This window comes from Pelophylax lessonae (genome assembly GCF_965119305.1).
Source record: "Pelophylax lessonae genome assembly, chromosome: 1".
Classification (NCBI taxonomy): domain Eukaryota; kingdom Metazoa; phylum Chordata; class Amphibia; order Anura; family Ranidae; genus Pelophylax; species Pelophylax lessonae.
In genome coordinates this window covers 622,989,474-623,010,272 of record NC_138768.1, presented here as the reverse complement: position 1 = coordinate 623,010,272, position 20,799 = coordinate 622,989,474, and the positions used below count along the sequence as shown (strand labels likewise).

General features: G+C 46.1%; 1 protein-coding gene across 1 annotated transcript in view; it reads right to left on the bottom strand.

Annotated features, from left to right (window-relative positions):
• Positions 1-471: 471 nt before the first annotated feature.
• The window catches only part of METTL14 (methyltransferase 14, N6-adenosine-methyltransferase non-catalytic subunit), a 68,831-nt gene continuing 48,503 nt past the window's right edge, over positions 472-20,799 (bottom strand). The window contains exon 11 of the mRNA XM_082272852.1: positions 472-854. Within this exon, the coding sequence (XP_082128978.1) occupies positions 535-854 (320 nt within the window). The 3' untranslated portion in view covers positions 472-534. The remainder of the gene's footprint in view (positions 855-20,799) is intronic.

The following is a 20,799-nucleotide window of genomic DNA, read 5'->3' as shown; positions in this document are numbered from 1 at the left end:
TGGCCAGACTGGGAGACCAAAGATCTAGAATACCCAGCCCAGTTCGGCTGTTGATTGTAGTTCTCTCACGAACATAACTTAAAAAGAAAAAAAAAAAAAAAAAAAAAAAAAAAAAGAATTTAGACAAAAAGGTCTTTTTACATAAAAAACATGCTAAGACCAAAATCCCAGCAGGAAACTAGGTCCTTACTCCTGACTAGGCATAGGCTTGGATATAAATTTAATGGGTAGTTCAGATAGGTCCTCACACCACATCTTTGGTCATTTAATTCTAAATAAGATCATTCAATCTTACTTGATACCTTTACATAACTTTAAAGAGTTCTGAAGTGATCTGTTTTCTGGTTTTTCAGACCATGTAAAAAGCTAAAGAATTATAGATTTTGTTAAAAAAAATTTTATTATTAAGAAGCTTTCAGATTTACAGTTTATCAATCTATTTTCAAAAGCTACATCACTTTTTTTTTTAAAAAAGGACAATTCTTTTGACCACATAAAGAAACAAAAAAAAAAGGTAAATGCGCTTTCTTGAGATCAGCGTGGGGCGAATCCCCCTCTATGTGGTCCTCCACGTCCTCTAAAACCTCCTCTGTCACCACGGAAACTTCCTCTGTTTCTTTCTCTACCTCTTTCTCCTCTTCCCGCAGACGGTCCACCCCGATTACCACCTCTGGAATTGCCAAAGTTGGATGTGCCAAAGCCACGGTCCGATTTAAGTGGGGGTGTTTTGGGGCGAAGCCTCTCTATCTCCTCTGTGCAACCTGTGAGTGTTGAATTAGGGGTATTGAAATTAGAGGCATAAGTCTCAGGATTGAAGTTGCTGTTGGTAAGAGTAGGTCCCACTGTAAGCCAGCCTGAAAACAAAAACAAAAAAATTGATATCAGAACAAGTAAAAGTGTGATTCTAAGCAGTCTAAACTTAAAGCTAGGACTTAGCATCTACCATTCACTCTGTTATATTCAAGTATATACCAAATAAAGGAAATGACATCACAACAACAGAACTCCATCATCTTGTGCCAGTGTTACTCCTTGTGCAAACTCTGAGCTCCCCCAAACATTCTTGTAAAGGCGTCAATGGCCATTATTTACAGTGGGGATCACTGTAAGGCTTACTATATACATTACAATCTAACCATACAATCTCTGTACCTTCAACTTTAGATTTACCATTACTATACAATATGAGGACCTTCCAAAACAATCCAATCCAACCCAATCACAATCCTATCACTCCGTATCCAGTGAGACAGCACTTACATTTAATTACCTCATAGGAAACTTGTACTTAAAGCAAAAATACAGGGTCTACCATTGGTAATCTATAGTGCGTCTAAAAAATTTAGTGAATGGTCCGATATCACATCGGCGACATGGGCCAGGTGCGCACACATGCACATGCCTTTCCAGAGACATGTCGAGAAGCGCCACCTAGAGCAGCGTACACGCGACCGTCAGGGTCGAATGAAGGCAGTGTGAGAGGCAGGGTCACAGTGCAATGGAGCAATAAGTGAACATCAAGTTCTTCTATAAATTGGGGAAAACACAAATGGAGATGCATGAAATGTTGGTGCAAGTGTCCGGGATGGAACCCATGAGCAGAAAAACTTACCGTTAATAAACCGGTAACGGTATTTCTACGAGCCTTCCAGGACGGCCCAACATGAGAGATGATAGGCTCCTACCTACCGGAAACACAATCAATTTACAATTGTTAAAAGGCCCCACCCTTCCCTTGCCCCTCAGTTGTAAAAAAGTATCTTCCACAACCATTTCCAAGGGAAGTGTTCTCATAATTCTATAGGTACTTACCACCTATGTTATATACATAGTTACCCTACCCTTTTAACAGGGCGGGAATAGGCCGGCCGTCCTGGAAGGCTCGTAGAAATACCGTTACTGGTTAAATAAACGGTAAGTTTTCTCTCTTCGCCTTCCAGGACGGCCCAACATGAGAGGATAATAGATTACCCATAGGCCTACCTTAGGGTGGGACCACTGCCTGTAAGACCTTTCGGCCAAAGGCTAGATCTTGTTGAGACAGTACTTCTACACGGTAGTGCTTCAGGAAGGTGTCGTGACTGGACCAGGTGGCTGCACTTCGGATCTGTTCCCAGGATGCTCCAGCCTTGTCGGCCCAGGATGTACAGTGGGTACGGAAAGTATTCAGACCCCCTTAAATTTTTCACTCTTTGTTATATTGCAGCCATTTGCTAAAATCATTTAAGTTCATTCTTCTTCTTCATGAATGTACACATAGCACCCCATACTGACAGAAAAACACAGAATTGTTGACATTGTTGCAGATTTATTAAAAAAGAAAAACTGAAATATCACATGGTCCTAAGTATTCAGACCCTTTGCTCAGTAATAGAAGCCCCCTTTTGATCTAATACAGCCAGGAGTCTTTTTGGGAAAGATGCAACAAGTCTTTCACACCTGGATTTGGGGATCCTCTGCCATTCCTCCTTGCAGATCCTCTCCAGTTCTGTCAGGTTGGATGGTAAACGTTGGTGGACAGCCATTTTTAGGTCTCTCCAGAGATGCTCAATTGGGTTTAAGTCAGGGCTCTGGCTGGGCCATTCAAGAACAGTCACAGAGTTGTTGTGAAGCCACTCCTTCGTTATTTTAGCTGTGTGCTTAGGGTCATTGTCTTGTTGGAAGGTAAACCTTCGGCCCAGTCTGAGGTCCAGAGCACTCTGGAGAAGGTTTTTGTCCAGGATATCCCTGTACTTGGCCGCATTCCTCTTTCCCTCGGTTGCAACCAGTCGTCCTGTCCTTGCAGCTGAAAAACACCCCCACAGCATGATGCTGCCACCACCATGCTTCACTGTTGGGACTGTACAGGACAGGTGATGAGCAGTGCCTGGTTTTCTCCACACATACAGCTTAGAATTAAGGCCAAAAAGTTCTATTTTGGTCTCATCAGACCAGAGAATCTTATTTCTCACCATCTTGGAGTCCTTCAGGTGTTTTTTAGCAAACTCCATGCGGGCTTTCATGTGTCTTAGACTGAGGAGAGGCTTCCGTCGGGCCACTCTGCCATAAAGCTCTGACTGGTGGAGGGCTGCAGTGATGGTTGACTTTCTACAACTTTCTCCCATCTCCTGACTGCATCTCTGGAGCTCAGCCACAGTGATCTTTGGGTTCTTCTTTACCTCTCTCACCAAGGCTCTTCTCCCCCGATAGCTCAGTTTGGCCGGACGGCCAGCTCTAGGAAGGGTTCTGGACGTCCCAAACGTCTTCCATTTGAGGATTATTGAGGCCACTATGCTCTTAGGAACCTTAAGTGCAGCAGAAATCTTTTTGTAACCTTGGCCAGATCTGTGCCTTGCCACAATTCTGTCTCTGAGCTCTTCAGGCAGTTCCTTTGACCTCATGATTCGCATTTGCTCTGACATGCATTGTGATCTGGAAGGTCTTATATAGACAGGTGTGTGGCTTTCCTAATCAAGTCCAATCAGTATAATCAAACACAGCTGGACTCAAATGAAGGTGTAGAACCATCTCAAGGATGATCAGAAGAAATGGAAATCACCTGAGTTAAATATATGAGTGTCACAGCAAAGGGTCTGAATACTTAGGACCATGTGATATTTCAGTTTTTCTTTTTTAATAAATCTGCAACAATGTCAACAATTCTGTGTTTTTCTGTCAGTATGGGGTGCTATGTGTACATTCATGAGGAAGAAGAATGAACTTAAATGATTTTAGCAAATGGCTGCAATATAACAAAGAGTGAAAAATTTAAGGGGGTCTGAATACTTTCCGTACCCACTGTAGCTAGGGCTCTTGTTGAGTGTGCTTTAAGCTTAGTTGGAGCAGGAACACCTGATACCTCGTAAGAGGTGGCAATTGCTTGTCTAATCCACCTAGATACTGAAGGCTTGGAGGCCTGCAGTCCTTTTCTGGGCCCAGAATAGAGGACTAAAGGTGGTTTGATCTCCTAAAGTTTTTTGTCCTCTCTAAATAAGTGAGAAGAGATCTTCTCACATCAATACAGTGAAATTTTCTTTCCTTCCTATTTTTTGGGTTGTCAAGGATGGTAGATTTATTTCCTGTGTCCTGTGGAAAGAGGAAGCTACCTTTGGCAAATACAGGGGATCTGGCTTGAGGACAATCCTGTCTGGGAAAATCACCATGAAAGGTTCTTTTATGGAAAGAGCTTGTAGGTCTCCTATTCTTCTTGCTGTTGTAATGGCCAACAGGAAGGCCAATTTTAACGACAGAAACTTAAGGGAGATTTCCTTTAAGGGTTCGAAAGGGTCCTTAGATAATGCATCTAGGACCCTGGTCAGGTCCCAGGGGGGGAACCTGTCTTTTATAATAGGGTTACTCCTATGTCTAGCCAACAAAAATCTTTTGATTAACGGCTCTTTTGCCAGCCTAGTGTCCAAAAATACCGAAAGACCTGCTATTTGAACCCTAAGGGTGTTAACAGCCACACCCTTATCTACTCCATCTTGCAAGAATTCTAAGATCGTAGAAATAGAGGTGGAGGCAAGATCCTTTTGCCTACACCAGGTACAAAACTTTTTCCAAATGTTTTTATAAATATTTCTAGTAACTAGCTTCCTGCTCAGCAAGAGTGTATCCACTACTCTTTCTGAGCAGCCCTTTGAAATTAAGAGTTAGCGCTCAGTAACCAAGCTGTCAGATGGAAGAATCCTGGGTCTGGACACAGAACCGGTCCCTGAGACAGTAGGTCTGGGGAGATTGGGAGTTGCCATAGGGAGGCTACTTTCATGGTTTTCAAGGTTGCAAACCAAGGTCTTTTTGGCCACCAAGGGGCAATTCGGATCAGTTGCAAGTTGAGACTGACTAAATTTCAGTTTAATTTTCAATTTAAGGACTCTATGAATTAGGGTCAGGGTGGCATAGGCCAGGTTGAACTGCCAGGGCTGGGCTAATGCGTCCAACCCTGCCATCCCCCTGGTCCGTGTAAGGGAGAAGAACCTCTCTACCTTCCTGTTCTGAGCGGAGGCAAACAGGTCTATCTCCGGATATCCAAACTTTTGTATCACTAAATGGAAGGTTTTGGGATTTAGCTCCCATTATCCTTCCTTTATGAGGTGGCGACTGAGGAAATCTGCTTGCGTGTTGTTCTCTCCCTTGATGTAAATGGCCACAAGGGAGATTATCCTTGCTTCTGCCCACCCCAGGATTTCTTTGGTCAGTGCTAAGAGGGGCCTTGACCTGGTCCCTCCTTGTCGATTTAGATACACGACAGTTGTGGTATTGTCTGACAGGACCAGAACTTCTCTGTTTAAGATGGAATTTTCGAACGCTTTTAGGGCTTCCCCCACTGCCTTCAACTCCCTGAAGTTGGACGAGGCCTGTGCTGTTTTTTTGTCCCAGACCCCTTGAGCTTGAGCTCCCTCCAGGTGAGCTCCCCAACCTTTCGTGCTAGCATCTGTGGTAACCTTTATAGGGTTCCACTGACCCCAGGGTCTGCCTTCTCCCAAATTGTTTGGGTTTGTCCACCACTCCAGGGATACCTGAACCTGATGAGTGAGACTGACTGACTCGTCTAGGGATTCTATCTTCTTGTCCCAAGAGGACAGATAGAAGAATAGAAGCTCTCTCGCGTGGAGTTGTGCCCAAACAACAGCTGGAATGCTGGCAGACATAAGTCCCAGGACTCTTAGGATCTCTCTCCTGGAACAGGAGGGAGTATCATTGAGGGCTATTACTGAAGAGACTATTTTCTCCCCCTTCTCTATAGGTAGAAAGTCTCTAAGACCTTGAGTCCACCTGGAAACCCAGGAAGGTCTGTATCTGGGTTGGTTCCAGGGACGATTTCTTCAGGATTATTAGCCATCCTAATTTTTGTAGGGAACTTATCACCTGTTAGGTGTCCAAATTCACCTGAACTGCTGATTTGCCGAAAATCAGTAGGTTGTCCAGATATGGGATCAGTGCTATCCCTTGAAGGTGTAGATGGGCTACTGCCTCTGCCAAGGTTTTTTTGAAAATTCTTGGGCTGGCCGCCAGTCGAAAAGGAAGTGCTCTGAACTGAAATCAAATCGTCCCCTCTTTTGAAACTATGGCAAATCTCCGGAAGGGCTGATGTTCCTGATGAATAGGAACATGTAGATATGCATCTCTGAGGTCTAGCGTAGTCATGAAAACATCTTTCAGTAGATTATTTCGCACTGAATAGATGGTTTCCATTGAAAACTTTTTGTAAAGTAAAAACTTGTTCATGTTTTTTTTAATTTATTATAAGGCAATGCTTCCCTGAGGGTTTTGGGACCACAAACACATGGGAGTAAAACCCTTGGAAGAATTGATCTTGTGGGACCAGAATTATCACCAACTGTTCTGCCAGTTTTTGAATTCCTTGTAGTAGGGCCTCCTTTTTCTGATTTTTTTTTTTTTGGGGAGATGGGTAAGGGTTATTGTTACAGGGGGTATTGAGGCAAATTGTAGGCGATACCCTTTTTTTATGAGGGAATGAATATAAGGGGAGACTGAAATCTTTTCCCACTGGGATAGGAATAGAGGGAGTCTGCCCCCCACTTTGACCTTGGCGTCATTTGTTATCCCTTGCGCCCGAGGAGGAAGGGAAGAGCAAACTGTTTGTCTTCCCTTTCCGACCCCCCATCTTTTTGCCGGCTCTTTTGTTTCTCTGTTGTCTTTGTTCCCGGGGGCCACGAAAATTTTTTCTACCTCCCTCTTTTTTGGGTTTTGTAGGGAATTTTTTCCCTTTTTCCGAGGACCTGGTTAGAACATCATCTAAACCAGACCCAAAGAGTAAGGACCCTTCAAAAGGCAGTCCACAGAGTTTTGTCTTTGAGGTGAAGTCGTAACTAAATAGAATATCTACGCCTATCCCTGGTGCAGCAAAAGACAGGGGCGTAATAAAATAAAAAACATGTGCCACGTCCTGAATGTCAGAAATACAAAAGGGGAGGAATAAATGGACTTTGAAGGCACCGTAATAAAAAAACACAACACTTTATTTTGGATAGGTATTAAAACCACAAAAGTATGTATCGACCGATCAACATGGGCAATTTCATTGATCAGAGGATACAAATGATAGGTGAAATGGGGAGGACCTCACCACCTAGAGCATACAATGCAACAAACAATACAAGATTGCATTTGAATGATATACAAAGGAGAAGTAGGGCGCTATACGCTGCACACAGGCCGCACCACGGTGCAGGCAACGCAGAGCGTCCTGTACAATAATAACAGCTTCCAAAAGGAAATAAACCAATATATCCAATTGCTCTACATGTTTCGCCTGGTGTTCAGACTTCATCCGGAGCGGTTTGGAATATAGATTCCATAGGAAGATGTTGCTGGAGCCGACCAATAGGCACCAGAAGAATAATAAACCAATCTTGTAATTAGTAATCACGAGGGGTGACCTGTTGAGGTAGCTGGAGGAGCACGCACTGCTTATGGCCAGATTAAGAGGGAATCGGGTAATCACAATATAGAGTATGCCTGTCCCATACATAGCCGGACATAGGGCATAGAGTAAAATAGCAGGCAGTTCCTCCAAAACGAAAAAGCATGCAGCGCGTCCTCCAGATGCTCCTCAAGGATACAGATCAGTGACCCCCGGATGGGGAATGACCACCATGATTACTAATTACAAGATTGGTTTATTATTCTTCTGGTGCCTATTGGTCGGCTCCAGCAACATCTTCCTATGGAATCTATATTCCAAACCGCTCCGGATGAAGTCTGAACACCAGGCGAAACATGTAGAGCAATTGGATATATTGGTTTATTTCCTTTTGGAAGCTGTTATTATTGTACAGGACGCTCTGCGTTGCCTGCACCGTGGTGCGGCCTGTGTGCAGCGTATAGCGCCCTACTTCTCCTTTGTATATCATTCAAATGCAATCTTGTATTGTTTGTTGCATTGTATGCTCTAGGTGGTGAGGTCCTCCCCATTTCACCTATCATTTGTATCCTCTGATCAATGAAATTGCCCATGTTGATCGGTCGATACATACTTTTGTGGTTTTAATACCTATCCAAAAAAAAGTGTTGTGTTTTTTTATTACGGTGCCTTCAAAGTCCATTTATTCCTCCCCTTTTGTATTTGAGGTGAAGTCACCATCCCATTCTTTCAGCCAGATGGCTCTTCTGGCGGAATTCAGGAGAGCCCCAGCCTTGGCGGAGGCTACAACAGATTCAACTGCCGCATCTGCCAGGTAGGCAACTCCCTTACTTATTACTGACAGGGAATCCTGTAGGTCTTGGGCTTTGAGCTGAGGCAACTGTTTGTTCAGTCTGTCTGCCCAAAAGAAAGCGTTCCTTGCCACACAGGAAGTAGCTAATGCTGGGGCCATTGCAGCAGCATTGGCATCCCAGGCCTTCCTCAGTAAGGACTCTGCCTTACAGTTCATAACATCCTTTATGCTGCCTGTATCAACGAAGGAGAGGTCTGACCTTTTTGTCACCTGAGACAGAGGGGCATCTAATTTAGGACTTTTTAGAAATCTTTCTATTTCTTCTTCCTTAAATGGAAATCTCCTTTACCAGGATCCTGACTTGGCCAGCCTATTTTCTGGCAGCTGCCACTGCTGAAGGATTAAACCCTTTAGGGATTGGTGGATAGGTAAAACTCTAGAGGGACTCTTTCCTAGACCTTTATAGAGTCTTTCCTGGGCTGCGGTTTCTTTTGGAATCTCAGGTATCTCTTCAGAGGCATAAATGGCCTGAAGGAGTCCCTGCATATTTTTCAAACCAAATAAATTCCTAGTTGGTTCTATTTCATCTGGTTCCTCCGAGTCCCTGTCTCCTTCACCATCTGAACTGGTTTGGGAGTCCGAGCGGTTTACCTCTACTCTTTCCTCTCTAGGCTGTGTTGAGGGGAGGTTTTGGGATATGGGTAAGAACCCGGAAGGTCCAGCCCTGGACAGTGAGCTTTCCTGAGAGGAAGTACCCTCCACTAATGCAGGTTCACTGGGCTCTAAGGTTGGGGGGGTTCCTAATGAAGAATGTACTGACTGAATCGTAGTCAGCATTTCTTCCTGTCAAGAAGTCTTTCATTAGACTCGAAGTCTCTTTACCCGCTAATTTATAGATACACTTATAGCAGAAGGGCTTGGAGTGGGAACTGGATAATCTATCCCCACAATTACCACACTTCTTAGAGGTAACAGACCCTGCTTATAGTGCTGGGGTGGTAGTAGAGGTCTCTTGCGAACCGCTCTGGCACTCTGGAAGACAGCATACAAACAAAAATAACCAGGTATCACTCTTCCATATTTACATACATGGACCATAGAAAGGACACGAAGTAAGTCCCACTAAGGTTAAGGGAAAACTGGACTTTTCCAGGCATATTTTTGTCAGCACCAGCAGTCTTTAAATAACATGCAAGGATATGTTCCAGCACTTACCCGGTTCCGACCTGGGTTTGGCTGCCGACACCTGGACCGGCCTCCCATCCTCCTTTACCGGAAGGTGAGTTGTAGAGGGCTTCATTTCCCCAGCAGCTGTCCGGGCTCCTGTAGCCTGGGAGTCTGCTTTCCCGCTAGTAAGCGGGTCCGGCGTCTCCTCCACACTTTTCTTCTTCCGCATCGCTGTGCAGCTACGTCCTGACGTCGCGCCGGAAGTTCCGGTTCCAAGATGAGGCTTGAGGCGCCCGATTGGCGGGCTTTTCAAAAAAGCCTTCTGTGGAGGAGAGCTGCTGGCGCCGGAGACAAGCCTAGAGGGGCACCCCAGGTAACCGTCGGCTTGTATACATAGGGGCGACCTGTGAGAAGCCTGAGGAGGCGGCAGGTAGAGTTCAGCTCTCAACGGCAATTTACTGAACCTGGCTCACAGGGGGACCGTCAGACTTCCAAGTCATCAGGTCAGTGAAAACAACAAACGTTTCACTGTAGGACGAAACACAATCTAAACTGAGGGGCAAGGGAAGGGTGGGGCCTTTTAACAATTGAAAATTGATTGTGTTTCAGGTAGGGAGGAGCCTATCATCTCTCATGTTGGGCCGTCCTGGAAGGCGAAGAGAGAAATGTGCTTACAACTGGTTCAAACACTTTCGCGACTGGAAGGAAACGACTGAGGATGAGCCATGTTCAGATCCACAGTCGACAAGCAGAACCCCAGACATGATCAAGCGAGTGCAACAAGTGCTGGCATGAGATCAGCAACTGACTCAACGATTGATAGCGGAGGAATTGGGCATTAGCAAGGACACGGTGTGCACCATCGTCTGTGAAGATTTGGGTAAGCAGCCAATCTGTTCCTGGTTTGTGCTGCACAAGCTGACAGACGAACAGAAAGCAAAACAGATGGAGATTTAATTACCATGTGCGACCAGGATCCATCCTTTCTGTGAATCATCACTGGGGATGAGACCTGGTGCTACCAGTTCGATCCAGAATCCAAGCGGCAATCAAAAGAATGGTGTTTCCGGTCGACCAAAAAAAAAAAAACGTTTCCCGCCTACAGAGCTTCACGAGATGCACATTTTGCGCACATGGCGGCAATCCAAAAATTTGTGACAGCAGTTCTGATTCCAAAAGAGGCATTTGCTAACAGTTTGCAAAAGCTTTATGAACATTGCCAAAAGTGTGTTGTGAAGGATGGCGATTATTTAGGCCAATAAAGGTAATTTGTTTGTATCTTCAGTTTAGTTTTCTGATACCATTCACCAATCTTTTTAGACACGCATCGTATTAATCCCCTGGCTGCCTCTAACATTAGTACCTTTTCAGTTAAATCACTCCTAAATCTGCATTATGTATTAGAAGCTATTGGATTAGCATTGCAGCCAGAAACTCACATTTTCTATTTTTTCTCAGTACAGCAGTTTACACGTGCAATTTTTTTTTTTTTGATCAATTTTTTTTTATTACAAGGGATGAACAATATCCCTCGTAATAGCATGGGCCCTGACAGGTCCTTTTAATGGAGAGATCTGGGGTCTATTAACCCCAGATTTCTCCTGCTGCCTTCCAATGCAGCCAATCAATCAGACACAGATCTGTCTGATCTGCTGCTCAACTACACTAACGGGCAGGTAAACAAAGAACCAGAAATGACAAAATCCTTGTCACTTCCGGTTTCTGACATTACACAGTGGGAGCAAAAACATCTGTTCCTCTCACTGTGTGCCCAGAGCCGAATGGCGCCAGCTGCATCCTTACTGGGCTCGTGGATTGCACAGGAGAGACCAGTAAAGGCGGTGGCACCTCCTTCTGCCCCCTGTAAAAGCAATCCAGTGGCTTGTTAGCCGCTAGGATTACTTTTACTTTGTAGGGAATCGCTGGGGCTAAAAAAAAATGGATTTTTGTAAGAACTTACCGTAAAATCCTTTTCTCTAAAGTTAATCGACAAACGAGGCTCCATCTTCATTACTAGTAGGGTTATGCTCCTCCCATCAGGAATAGGCCTTAGGCAGTCAAAAAGCTTAACCACACCTATGGGGGCTGTCCCTGCAAGCATAACCCCTCACACTCTGCTATCATTAATCAGTTTATTTGCATGCACGGTTTGCTAGAGAAAAAAATCCATACACTCTGAAGTTCGACAGAAGCAGCACCCACCCCTCTATTTCTGAGAAAAGGATTTTACGGTAATTTCTTACAAAGATCCAGTTTTCTCTATCATTCACCGACAGACGCAGCTCCATCTCCATTACTAGTAGGGATGTCCCAAAGCAGTATATTTATGAGGGGTGGGAAGACAACACAAAAACCTAACGTTAAGTCCCCCAATGGCTAAACGTAGCCAATCAAGTAATCTGGAGCTCAACCAGGAACAACCAGGAACAACTGGAGCTCTCCCGGAACAAAAATTACACCCTCAAAGAGAAACTAAAAAAAGAAAAAAGGGAGGAGTTCTCTTTCAAACTGCAGCCTGCAAAACCTTGCGGCCAAAAGAAGTATCCGCGGATGCCCACTCATATACTTTGGAGAATTTTGTAAACGCATGCAGGCACGACCAACTTGCCGCCTTGCGCACTTGCAGCACAGACACCTGATGGCGAAAAGCCCAAGAGGCACTCCGCGCTCTCGTAGAATGCGCCTTCACCAGGAGAGGAACCTGACCCTTCAGTGAATAAGTCCGTACCACCGTCTGCCTGATCCATCTGGAAATGGTTGCAGCAGACGCAGCCAATCCCTTACGAGGTCCATCAGAAAGGACAAAGTCTGATTTCCGAAAAGATTCTGTTGCCTCCAAATAAGCCTTGATCACCCGAACTACATCCAAAGAACGCAAAGCATATTCCTTAGGATGTGTGGGCTTAGGTCAGAGTGAATACAACACAATGCCTTCATTCAAATGAAAATCAGAAACCACCGATTAGGACAAAGTACCACTTTATCTCTGTGCAACACCAGATAAGGTGAGCAGCAGGACAACGCCGCCAATTCAGATACTCTGCGAGCAGAAGTGATAGCCACCAAGAAGGCAACCTTCTGAGACAAAGGCAGAGAAATCTCCCACATTTTTTCAAAAGGAGGCTCTTGAAGATGAGATAATACCAGATTGAGATCCCATGAAGCAAGTGAAGATAGTCTTGGAGGAGCCATATTTGCGCACTCCCTGGATGAAAGTACGAATCAATGCATGCGTAGCTAATGGGCGTTGAAAATATATAGCCAAAACTGAGACGTGGCCTTCAATTGTGCCCAAAGCCAACTGCTGTTCAAACACCTTTCTGCAGAAAAACCAAAACCCTAGATAATCGAAAACAAGCGAGGGTGCACCTTCAGTGATTCACACAATAAAATATATGATTTCCACGTACGATGATATCTTCCTAGTAGTCGACTTCCTAGCCATTAATAGAGTAGGAATCACAGAATCAGAAAGACCTCCATCTCTCAGCACCTGGCTTTCAACAGCCATGCCGTTAAAGCCAGCGACTGTAAAGCAGGATGGAAGATTGGACCTTGAGACAGCAGATCTTCCCTGAGAGGAAGTCTCCAAAGAACATCGGCGACCAACTTTACTAGGTCTGCGTACCAAGAGCAAGCAAAGAGGGCTGGAATACATTTTTCCACCCAGGCCAGAATCTCGGCCACCAAGTCGCTGTGGGGTTGTCTGATTGAATCCAAACCGGGCAATCTTGCAGACTAGTAGTCCAAAGAAGGAAGGAAGGAAGGACTTGCTCAGGCACAGAGCTGTAGACTGAATCCACCACAACAGAGCAGACTTCGTGTTGTGGCTCAACCGAATCATAGAATCCAAGGACTTTGGATCCTTGTTCCATTTGACTAGAATCTCCGTTCGCAACGGTCTTGTGTGGATCTGAGCAAAGAGGACCGCCTCAAAGGGCGATACCATCAGACCCAAGGCCCGCATGCAATTCGCAGAGAGAACAGATTGTTGTCCAGCAACAACCGAATCGCCCCCTGCAACGTTTGTAGTTTGTCCGGGGGGGAGAAAGACCTTTGCCAAGGCCGAATCCAGAGTCAAGCCCAGATAATGCAGTCTCAAGACAGGTGATTTTTTTAAATTGATGTTCCAACCGAAATCCTGCAGAGCTCTGACAGATGACCGTCAGATCCCCCAACAAGACTGAAGGAGAGTCCGCTCTCAACAGGAGATCTTTAAGGTACCTCAGTACCGCAATCCCCCCCTGGTGCCACAATGCCAAAATCGGTGCTAAGACCTAGGTAAACACTCTGGGAGTTGAGGCGAGACCAAAGGGTAACACCACAAATTGATAATGCTCCTCTGTGACCGCAGAGCAAAGAAACCGCTGGTGTCCAGCGTAAATAGGGATGTGTAGATATGCGTCCTTGATATCTATGAAGGCTAAGAAATCTCCCTGGTGTAGCAACGCCACTACCGTGCGGATGGATTTCATCCGAAACTTCTGTTCCCGCATGAAGCGGTTCAGGGCCTTGAGATCCAGGATGGGATGCAACTTGCCTTCCTTCCTGGGCACGGTTAAGAGTCAAAGGGGACCGCCTCAAAGGGCGATACCATCAGACCCAAGGTCCGCATGCAACTCGCAGAGAGAACAGATTGTTGTCCAGCAACAACCGAATCGCCCCCTGCAACTTTTGTAGTTTGTCCGGGGGGAGAAAGACCTTTGCCAAGGCTGAATCCAGAGTCAAGCCCAGATACTCCAGTCTCAGGACAGGAGTCAGCACGGATTTCTTGAAATTGATGTTCAAACCAAACTCTTGTAGAGTCCTGACAATGATCTCCAAATCCCCCAAAAAGGCTGAGCGAGTCCGCTCAACAGGAAATCATCCAGGTACCATAGTACCACACTCCCCAGCTGGCATAACAATGCCAATACCGGAGCTAGGACCTTGGTAAACACTCTGGGAGCAGAGGAGAGACCAAAGGGTAAACACCCCAAACTGATAATGTTCATCTGCTACTGCAAAGCAAAGAAACCGCTGGTGTCCAACGTAAATAATAGGGATGCGTAGATATGCGTCCTTGAGATCTATGGAGGCTAAGAACTCTCTGATAAAGAGACGCTACTACTACTGTGCGGATGGATTCCATCCAAAACCTCTGCACTCGCATGAAGCGATACAGAGCCCTGAGATCCAGAATGAGACGCACCTTGCCCTCCTTCCTGGGCACCGTGAATAGGTTTGAATAAAACCCTAGAAACCGTTCCTGAGATGGAACCGGTACAATCACTCCTTGCGACAGCAAATCTTGTACTGCCCCACGCAGGTCCCGTAACCGGACTGTGGATAATTGTAGATTGGACGGGAAAAACCTGTGCAATGGACGAGCCTGGAATTCGATCTTGTACCCTGATCGAATCAGTTTGTGAAACTACTTGTCCTGAATCAAGGAAGTCCAGGGTCCTGAAAGAAACAAAGATGTCCCCCCATCCCAGAACCGGGTGAGGGCACCCCTAAATGCAGCTGAGGACTTGTCAGCAGGCCCAAATTTTCCAGACTTAGTCTCTCGACCATGGCTTCTTTGGACCACCCAGAAGACCTGAAAGATTTTTCTCTTTCTCTTGCGACACGGAGGCTTGAAAAAGATGTTCATGAGTATTGAAGGAAGGCCCCCGCCTAGGACGTGGCATCTTACCTTCAGAAGACTGGGGCAGATTAGTGCTCTTACCCCCATGATACCTTCGATCAATTAGTCCAGAAAGGATCCAAACAGCCTCTCCCCTGTAAACGAAAGATCAGCCACAGCCTTTTTTGAGGCCTGGTCAGCAGACCAGCATTTCAGCCATACCAAGCGCCTAATCGCAATCCCCACTGCTGACATCCTGGCCACTAACGGAGCTGAGTCCAGGGAAGTATCACACATCAATACCAGAGCTTGAGCCAACTGGTCTAGTAATTCCAGCACCGCAGGGGGGAGCAGTGCAGTTTCCAAGGTACTTTTAAGTAACTTCACCCATTCAGTAGCAGCCTGCGCAACCACAACATTCACAAAGGTAGTCTTTAACCTGTGAAAAACAAGAGAACAGAAGTTGCATAGAAGGCTCAAACATGGGCATGCGGTGGATAATATTGATAAGTACTTTATTGAAGCAAGATAAAATGGCAAAGGCAATGCATAAAGACAAATTGCAAGGTGCATTAAGCTCAAAGATACTGGATAAAATCAAACAAAAAGGGTCCCGCCTCTCAGAGAGGACGCAAGTCACACCCCCAAGGGGAGGCTCCACCCACCACCCAGTCCAAACACAGGCCACTAAGATGACCCACCAACCCCAGACTCTTGGCCAAGGCCCACTCCCGAATGCTGGAGACCCACTTATGGAATTTGTCACAGTCAGTGGTATTGATGAGAATAAACCTCTCAGAGGAGTGTATGAAATGAATCCAGGAATGTGGTGTAAGCTCCAGAAGGGAGGGGGAGGGGAGGGGGGGGGGGGAGAGGGCACTGGATGCTGCAGACTTCAAGATGTATATTGGCTCCCACTTGAATCAGGAAAAAGTCTATGTCGCTCCACAGCATCAATCTCTGGTATGTGGCATAATTTGCAGATGGAAATCCTTAAATGGCACCAAAATACATGGGTCAAACAGAACAGAGGCTGAGCAGATATTGTAGTACACAGTACTGCAATGGGTGCCTCATCTTATGCGTGTCTCCACCTTGTTATGTGGGAGGAAGAGACCATCTATGCTTCTTTGATGTACCTCAGCCATGCTAAGACATGGCTGAGGTACATTGACGACATACTGGTACTCTGGACAGGCTCCATGTGCGAGTTAGAGGAGTTTATTTCTGATCTTAATATAAACTCCAGAAACATCCGGTTAACGTACACGGCAGATCTTTCCCAAATTTAATTCCTGGATCTCAAGATTAAAATAGATCAGGGTCGTTTATCGACCTCTACCTTCAGAAAGGAGGAGACTGCTGCTAATACTCTTTTACGGGCAGACAGTCACCACCCTGAATTGCTCAAACGCGGCATCCCGGTTGGGCAGTTCATTCGGGTCAAGAGGAACTGCTCTGACCCCAATGAGTACCAACGGGAAGCTGCAGAGCTGTACATGAGATTCAGGGAAAGGAGTTACTCCCATAGAGTACTGAGGCGGGCTAAGAGGTTAGCAGGCAAGCGCACTCGTCAGGATATTCTGAGTCCAACACATATAGCAAAGTCTAAACCAACTGACTGTCCCAGATTGATCACTAAATTTGGTGGCCAGTGGCAAGATGTAAAACACATCTTGGAAAACCACTGGCATGTTCTACTTAGGGCCAATAAAATAGGGGAAATCGTTGGACCACGGCCCCTTATGGTGGCTAAGAGAGCCAACAATTTAAGTGATCATTTGGTCCATTCAGAATTTAAAAAGAAGGTGAGACACACATGGCTTACAGATCTTCCTCCCCTTAAGGGCATGTTCCCGTGTGGCCATTGTGGCATATGTAAATTTGTTGAAAAAACCAATACCTTCACCAACTCAGGTAATTCCAGAGTTTTCTCCATCCGACATTTTATAAATTGCGGGACATCGAGAGTTTTATACTCTATCGAATGTCCCTGTAAAAAGCTATATGTGGGTAAAACCAAGAGGCAGCTTCGAATAAGAATAAACGAGCATTTAAAGAGCATACAACTCAAGGAAGAAACCCCTCTAGCACTTTCAGGAGAAACACGATAATAACCCTAATGGCCTTAAGGTCAAGGGCTTCTTTGTCCTTGACCTTCCCCCCAGACGTGGCGACTTCGATCGAGTTCTCCTACAGAGGGAAAAGGCGTGGATATTTAGGCTTGGCACCCTGGTCCCTAGGGGCCTCAACACGGAACTGAGTTTGCGTATCTTCCTGACACAGTAATGATTTTCTGTTTTCAGGAGGTCACGCACAGCTAGTTTATTGCGGCCAGTCCGCTGTTTGTGCATATACAAGATAAATTTGATAAGGGACTCTTTCTATATCAGTCTCTTTCTGCGCCTGGGACGCCTTTATACTTATTTACTTTTGATCTAGTCATGCTCAACCATATTTCCAATTTTGAAACAACTAGGTTAGGGGTTACCTCTATATCCACCATTTACCACATATGATAGAATCCCCTCTATGGGACAAAGGTGTAAAACTATGTATCTGAGTAGTTTTAGGTGGTATGGTCAAGTTAAAATTATCTGTATACCTTAGGTACCATATGTGTAGCTATGGGTTTCACGGACAGGGTTATCCCCTCTTGTTGATGGGTTAAAGCCCAATGCTGATCATGTGTTCCTATACTTTCTGACTCTCTATATCCTCTTCCTCTGTGACTCTATGGATCTCTGTGCTAGCAATCTAGCTGGGTAAATGATGATGTAGGCTATGTCTGTTATGACCCTATATCTTATGGATTGAGATCTGTACCCTGTTCGGTTGCTTCCAGACCCTCCCCTTTTACTCTAGTTCCTCATTTGTGCCATTAACCTGATTATTTCCTGTCTGTGCCTTAAATCTGTGATTTACTTGTGATGGTCCTGTGTTTTGTTGTTTATGTTTAAGAGTGTTGTTTTTCATGCAGAGCCTTCCGATGTCCACCAGGGGTCCTTTCCCTCTAAGTGTACGCCTACCTGAAGCCTTCTATTTTCCTCTGATCAATGAGCGTTCGGCTTCCGGTATTTATAGACTGGCGTACGTGACGCAACTTACGTCCTGAAGAAGCGTGCTGCGTCACGCGATACGCGTCGACGTCACACGCAGTCACACCACCAGCTCCGCCCACCACCCGGACCTGCACGCTGCAGCGCTACGGTTCTTTCCAAACAGCCGAAGCTTACCTTCAGCATTCCTCCCACAGTGATCGCGGTCAGCTCCCGCATACCTGGTCGGCATCGGAGTATCCTTACAGGCACACCTCATATTGGCACATCCCGGAACCCAATGAACTTTGCTCGTTTTGGCACGTGAGTTCTGGTCTTAAGTGCATGTCTTACACAGCTGGCTTACATCCCCAATGCTTTTATCGCTGCATTGAACTCCATACTGTTTGCGGGGTTTGTGAATATTCCCCCCCGACTGCTAATCTGGGTACGGCGGGACAATTACTTCATATGTATCCGCACTGGGCCACCAGCGGCTACCTCCATCTACCTAGGAGGAACCTGGCTTAGGATCCCAACTCTAAGGTTGATTAGTGCATCCCTGTATGGTGACCCAGGAGCCTTGAGAATATTGGAGCATCACACTCTGTCCGGTTCTGTGCCTGCTTGACTGTTGTAGGCTAGACTGTTGAACTGTACTACAATATCTGCTCAGCCTCTGTTCTGTTTGACCCATGTATTTTGGTGCCATTTAAGGATTTCCATCTGCAAATTATGCCACATACCAGAGATTGATGCTGTGGAGCGACAGACTTTTTCCTGATTCAAGTGGGAGCCAATATACATCTTGAAGTCTGCAGCATCCAGTGCCCTCTCCCCCCCCCCCCCTCCCTTCTGGAGCTTACACCACATTCCTGGATTCATTTCATACACTCCTCAGAGGTTTATTCTCATCAATACCACTGACTGTGACAAATTCCATTAGTGGGTCTCCAGCATTCGGGAGAGGGCCTTGGCCAAGAGTCCGGGGTTGGTGGGTCATCTTAGTGGCCTGTGTTTGGACTGGGTGGTGGGTGGAGCCTCCCCTTGGGGGTGTGACTTGCGTCTTCTCTGAGAGGCGGGACCCTTTTTATTTGATTTTATCCAGTATCTTTGAGCTTAATGCACCTTGCAATTTGTCTTTATGCATTGCCTTTGCCATTTTATCTTGCTTCAATAAAGTACTTATCAATATTCTCCACCGCATTCCATGTTTGAGCCTTCTATGCGACTTCTGTTTTCTTGTTTTTCTCATTGTTTTCAGTTGCTAGGCTCACCGGTTATATACCGTGTGGTATCCGGATGGTTAATTAAGTATTGAGTGTCACACCCTCACGCCCTAGGCACTTTGTAGGCGTTTGAGTGCTTTCCTGGTGGCCTATTCCCCTCCCCTCCCCCCTTCCTCTCCCTGGTTTTTCATTTCAGTCTTTAACCTGTGACCTGCCACCACTTGTAAATGGCAGGACAACAATTCCACCCGTCTATCCACAGGATCCGGAAAAGTTGGCAATTCTTCCACCGGTACCAGAGACACCTTATTCAACCTGGCCACCGGAGATTCTACTTTTGGTGGAACAGTCCACCTATTGGGACACCGCCTCTGCAAAGGGGTAATGGCGTGCAAAACACTTAGGCACCACCAACATGTGCTTAATGCGTCTCCATTGTTAATTGGAGAGAAAAAATTCTGGGCAAGGAAACACTTTCCCTGACTCAGGGGATTTGCGGGAACCAAAAGCCACCTGTGCACCTGAAGAAGATGTAGGTTCAGCAGCCAATTCTAGAGTTTCCCGCACAGAAACGATCAGAACTTCCACCAATGCGCATTCTCGCGCTGCAGTTGATGAGGACAGGTTCTCTTCACCGTCAGAATGCGAAGACACCGACCCCTCAAGGTTGTCTGCGTCCACTTCAACCATATCTATCTCAGAGTCCAAAGAACCTGCTGATGTAGGTGAGGGCAGAGGGCGCTTGCAGCTGGCAGCACCAGAAATGACCAAATCTACCTTGCACATCAAAAAGACTGCAATCTCGGGCTTAGCCTGGGAATCGGAAGGTCCCGCAATAGCTCTCGCAATTTTTTAGGGTACTGTCCCTTTAAGACCGTGGAAAATGCAGTCCCACCGCTAACACTGCGGGCTCTCAATCCCTGATAATTATATAATAGCAGAGCAGATGAGGAAAAACCTCAGGAAAACCCAGGAAAAACGTTACCAGACCACAAGAAGCTGGCAGCACGATCAGTGTATGATACTGACTGAAGAGGAAGAGAAAACTCTGCATTGATCTGTAGAAAGTAATGCCGCAAACCTGTCCAGCCCATGGACCTCAAAAACATGGCCGCTCATACATTCTCAATAGGGAATGATATAAAATGGCTGCCCATGCAATCTTAATAGGAACATAGAAATCATGAACCACGGCAAAATGGCAGCCCCCACGGCACGCCATGCGGTCTCCAGGACCCCCAACCCAAAAGGGGTCCCAGAACAATAGGCATCTAAAAAGGTCCCTGACCAGGGACCCACACAGGACCAGCCACCCATCTCAAATAAGCACCATAATGGCCGCATTATTATCACCCCCCCCCCCCCCCCCCGAAAGGTAAAAACCTGCTAGGTGTGAAGGAATGCAGAGGGGAATACCAGAATAGTCCTCCAAGGTGCCAGGAGTCCCTAAGGTCCAACCATTCCAGAGAGGGGCCCACAACCACCCGGAGACCGCCAGGGGTTTTGGGGGCAACATTTACTCACCATACCACGGTATCAGGTGGGCACCACTCCGAGACAAATCACCTCCCACCCGGGATGGGGGTGCTGTCAGCCAA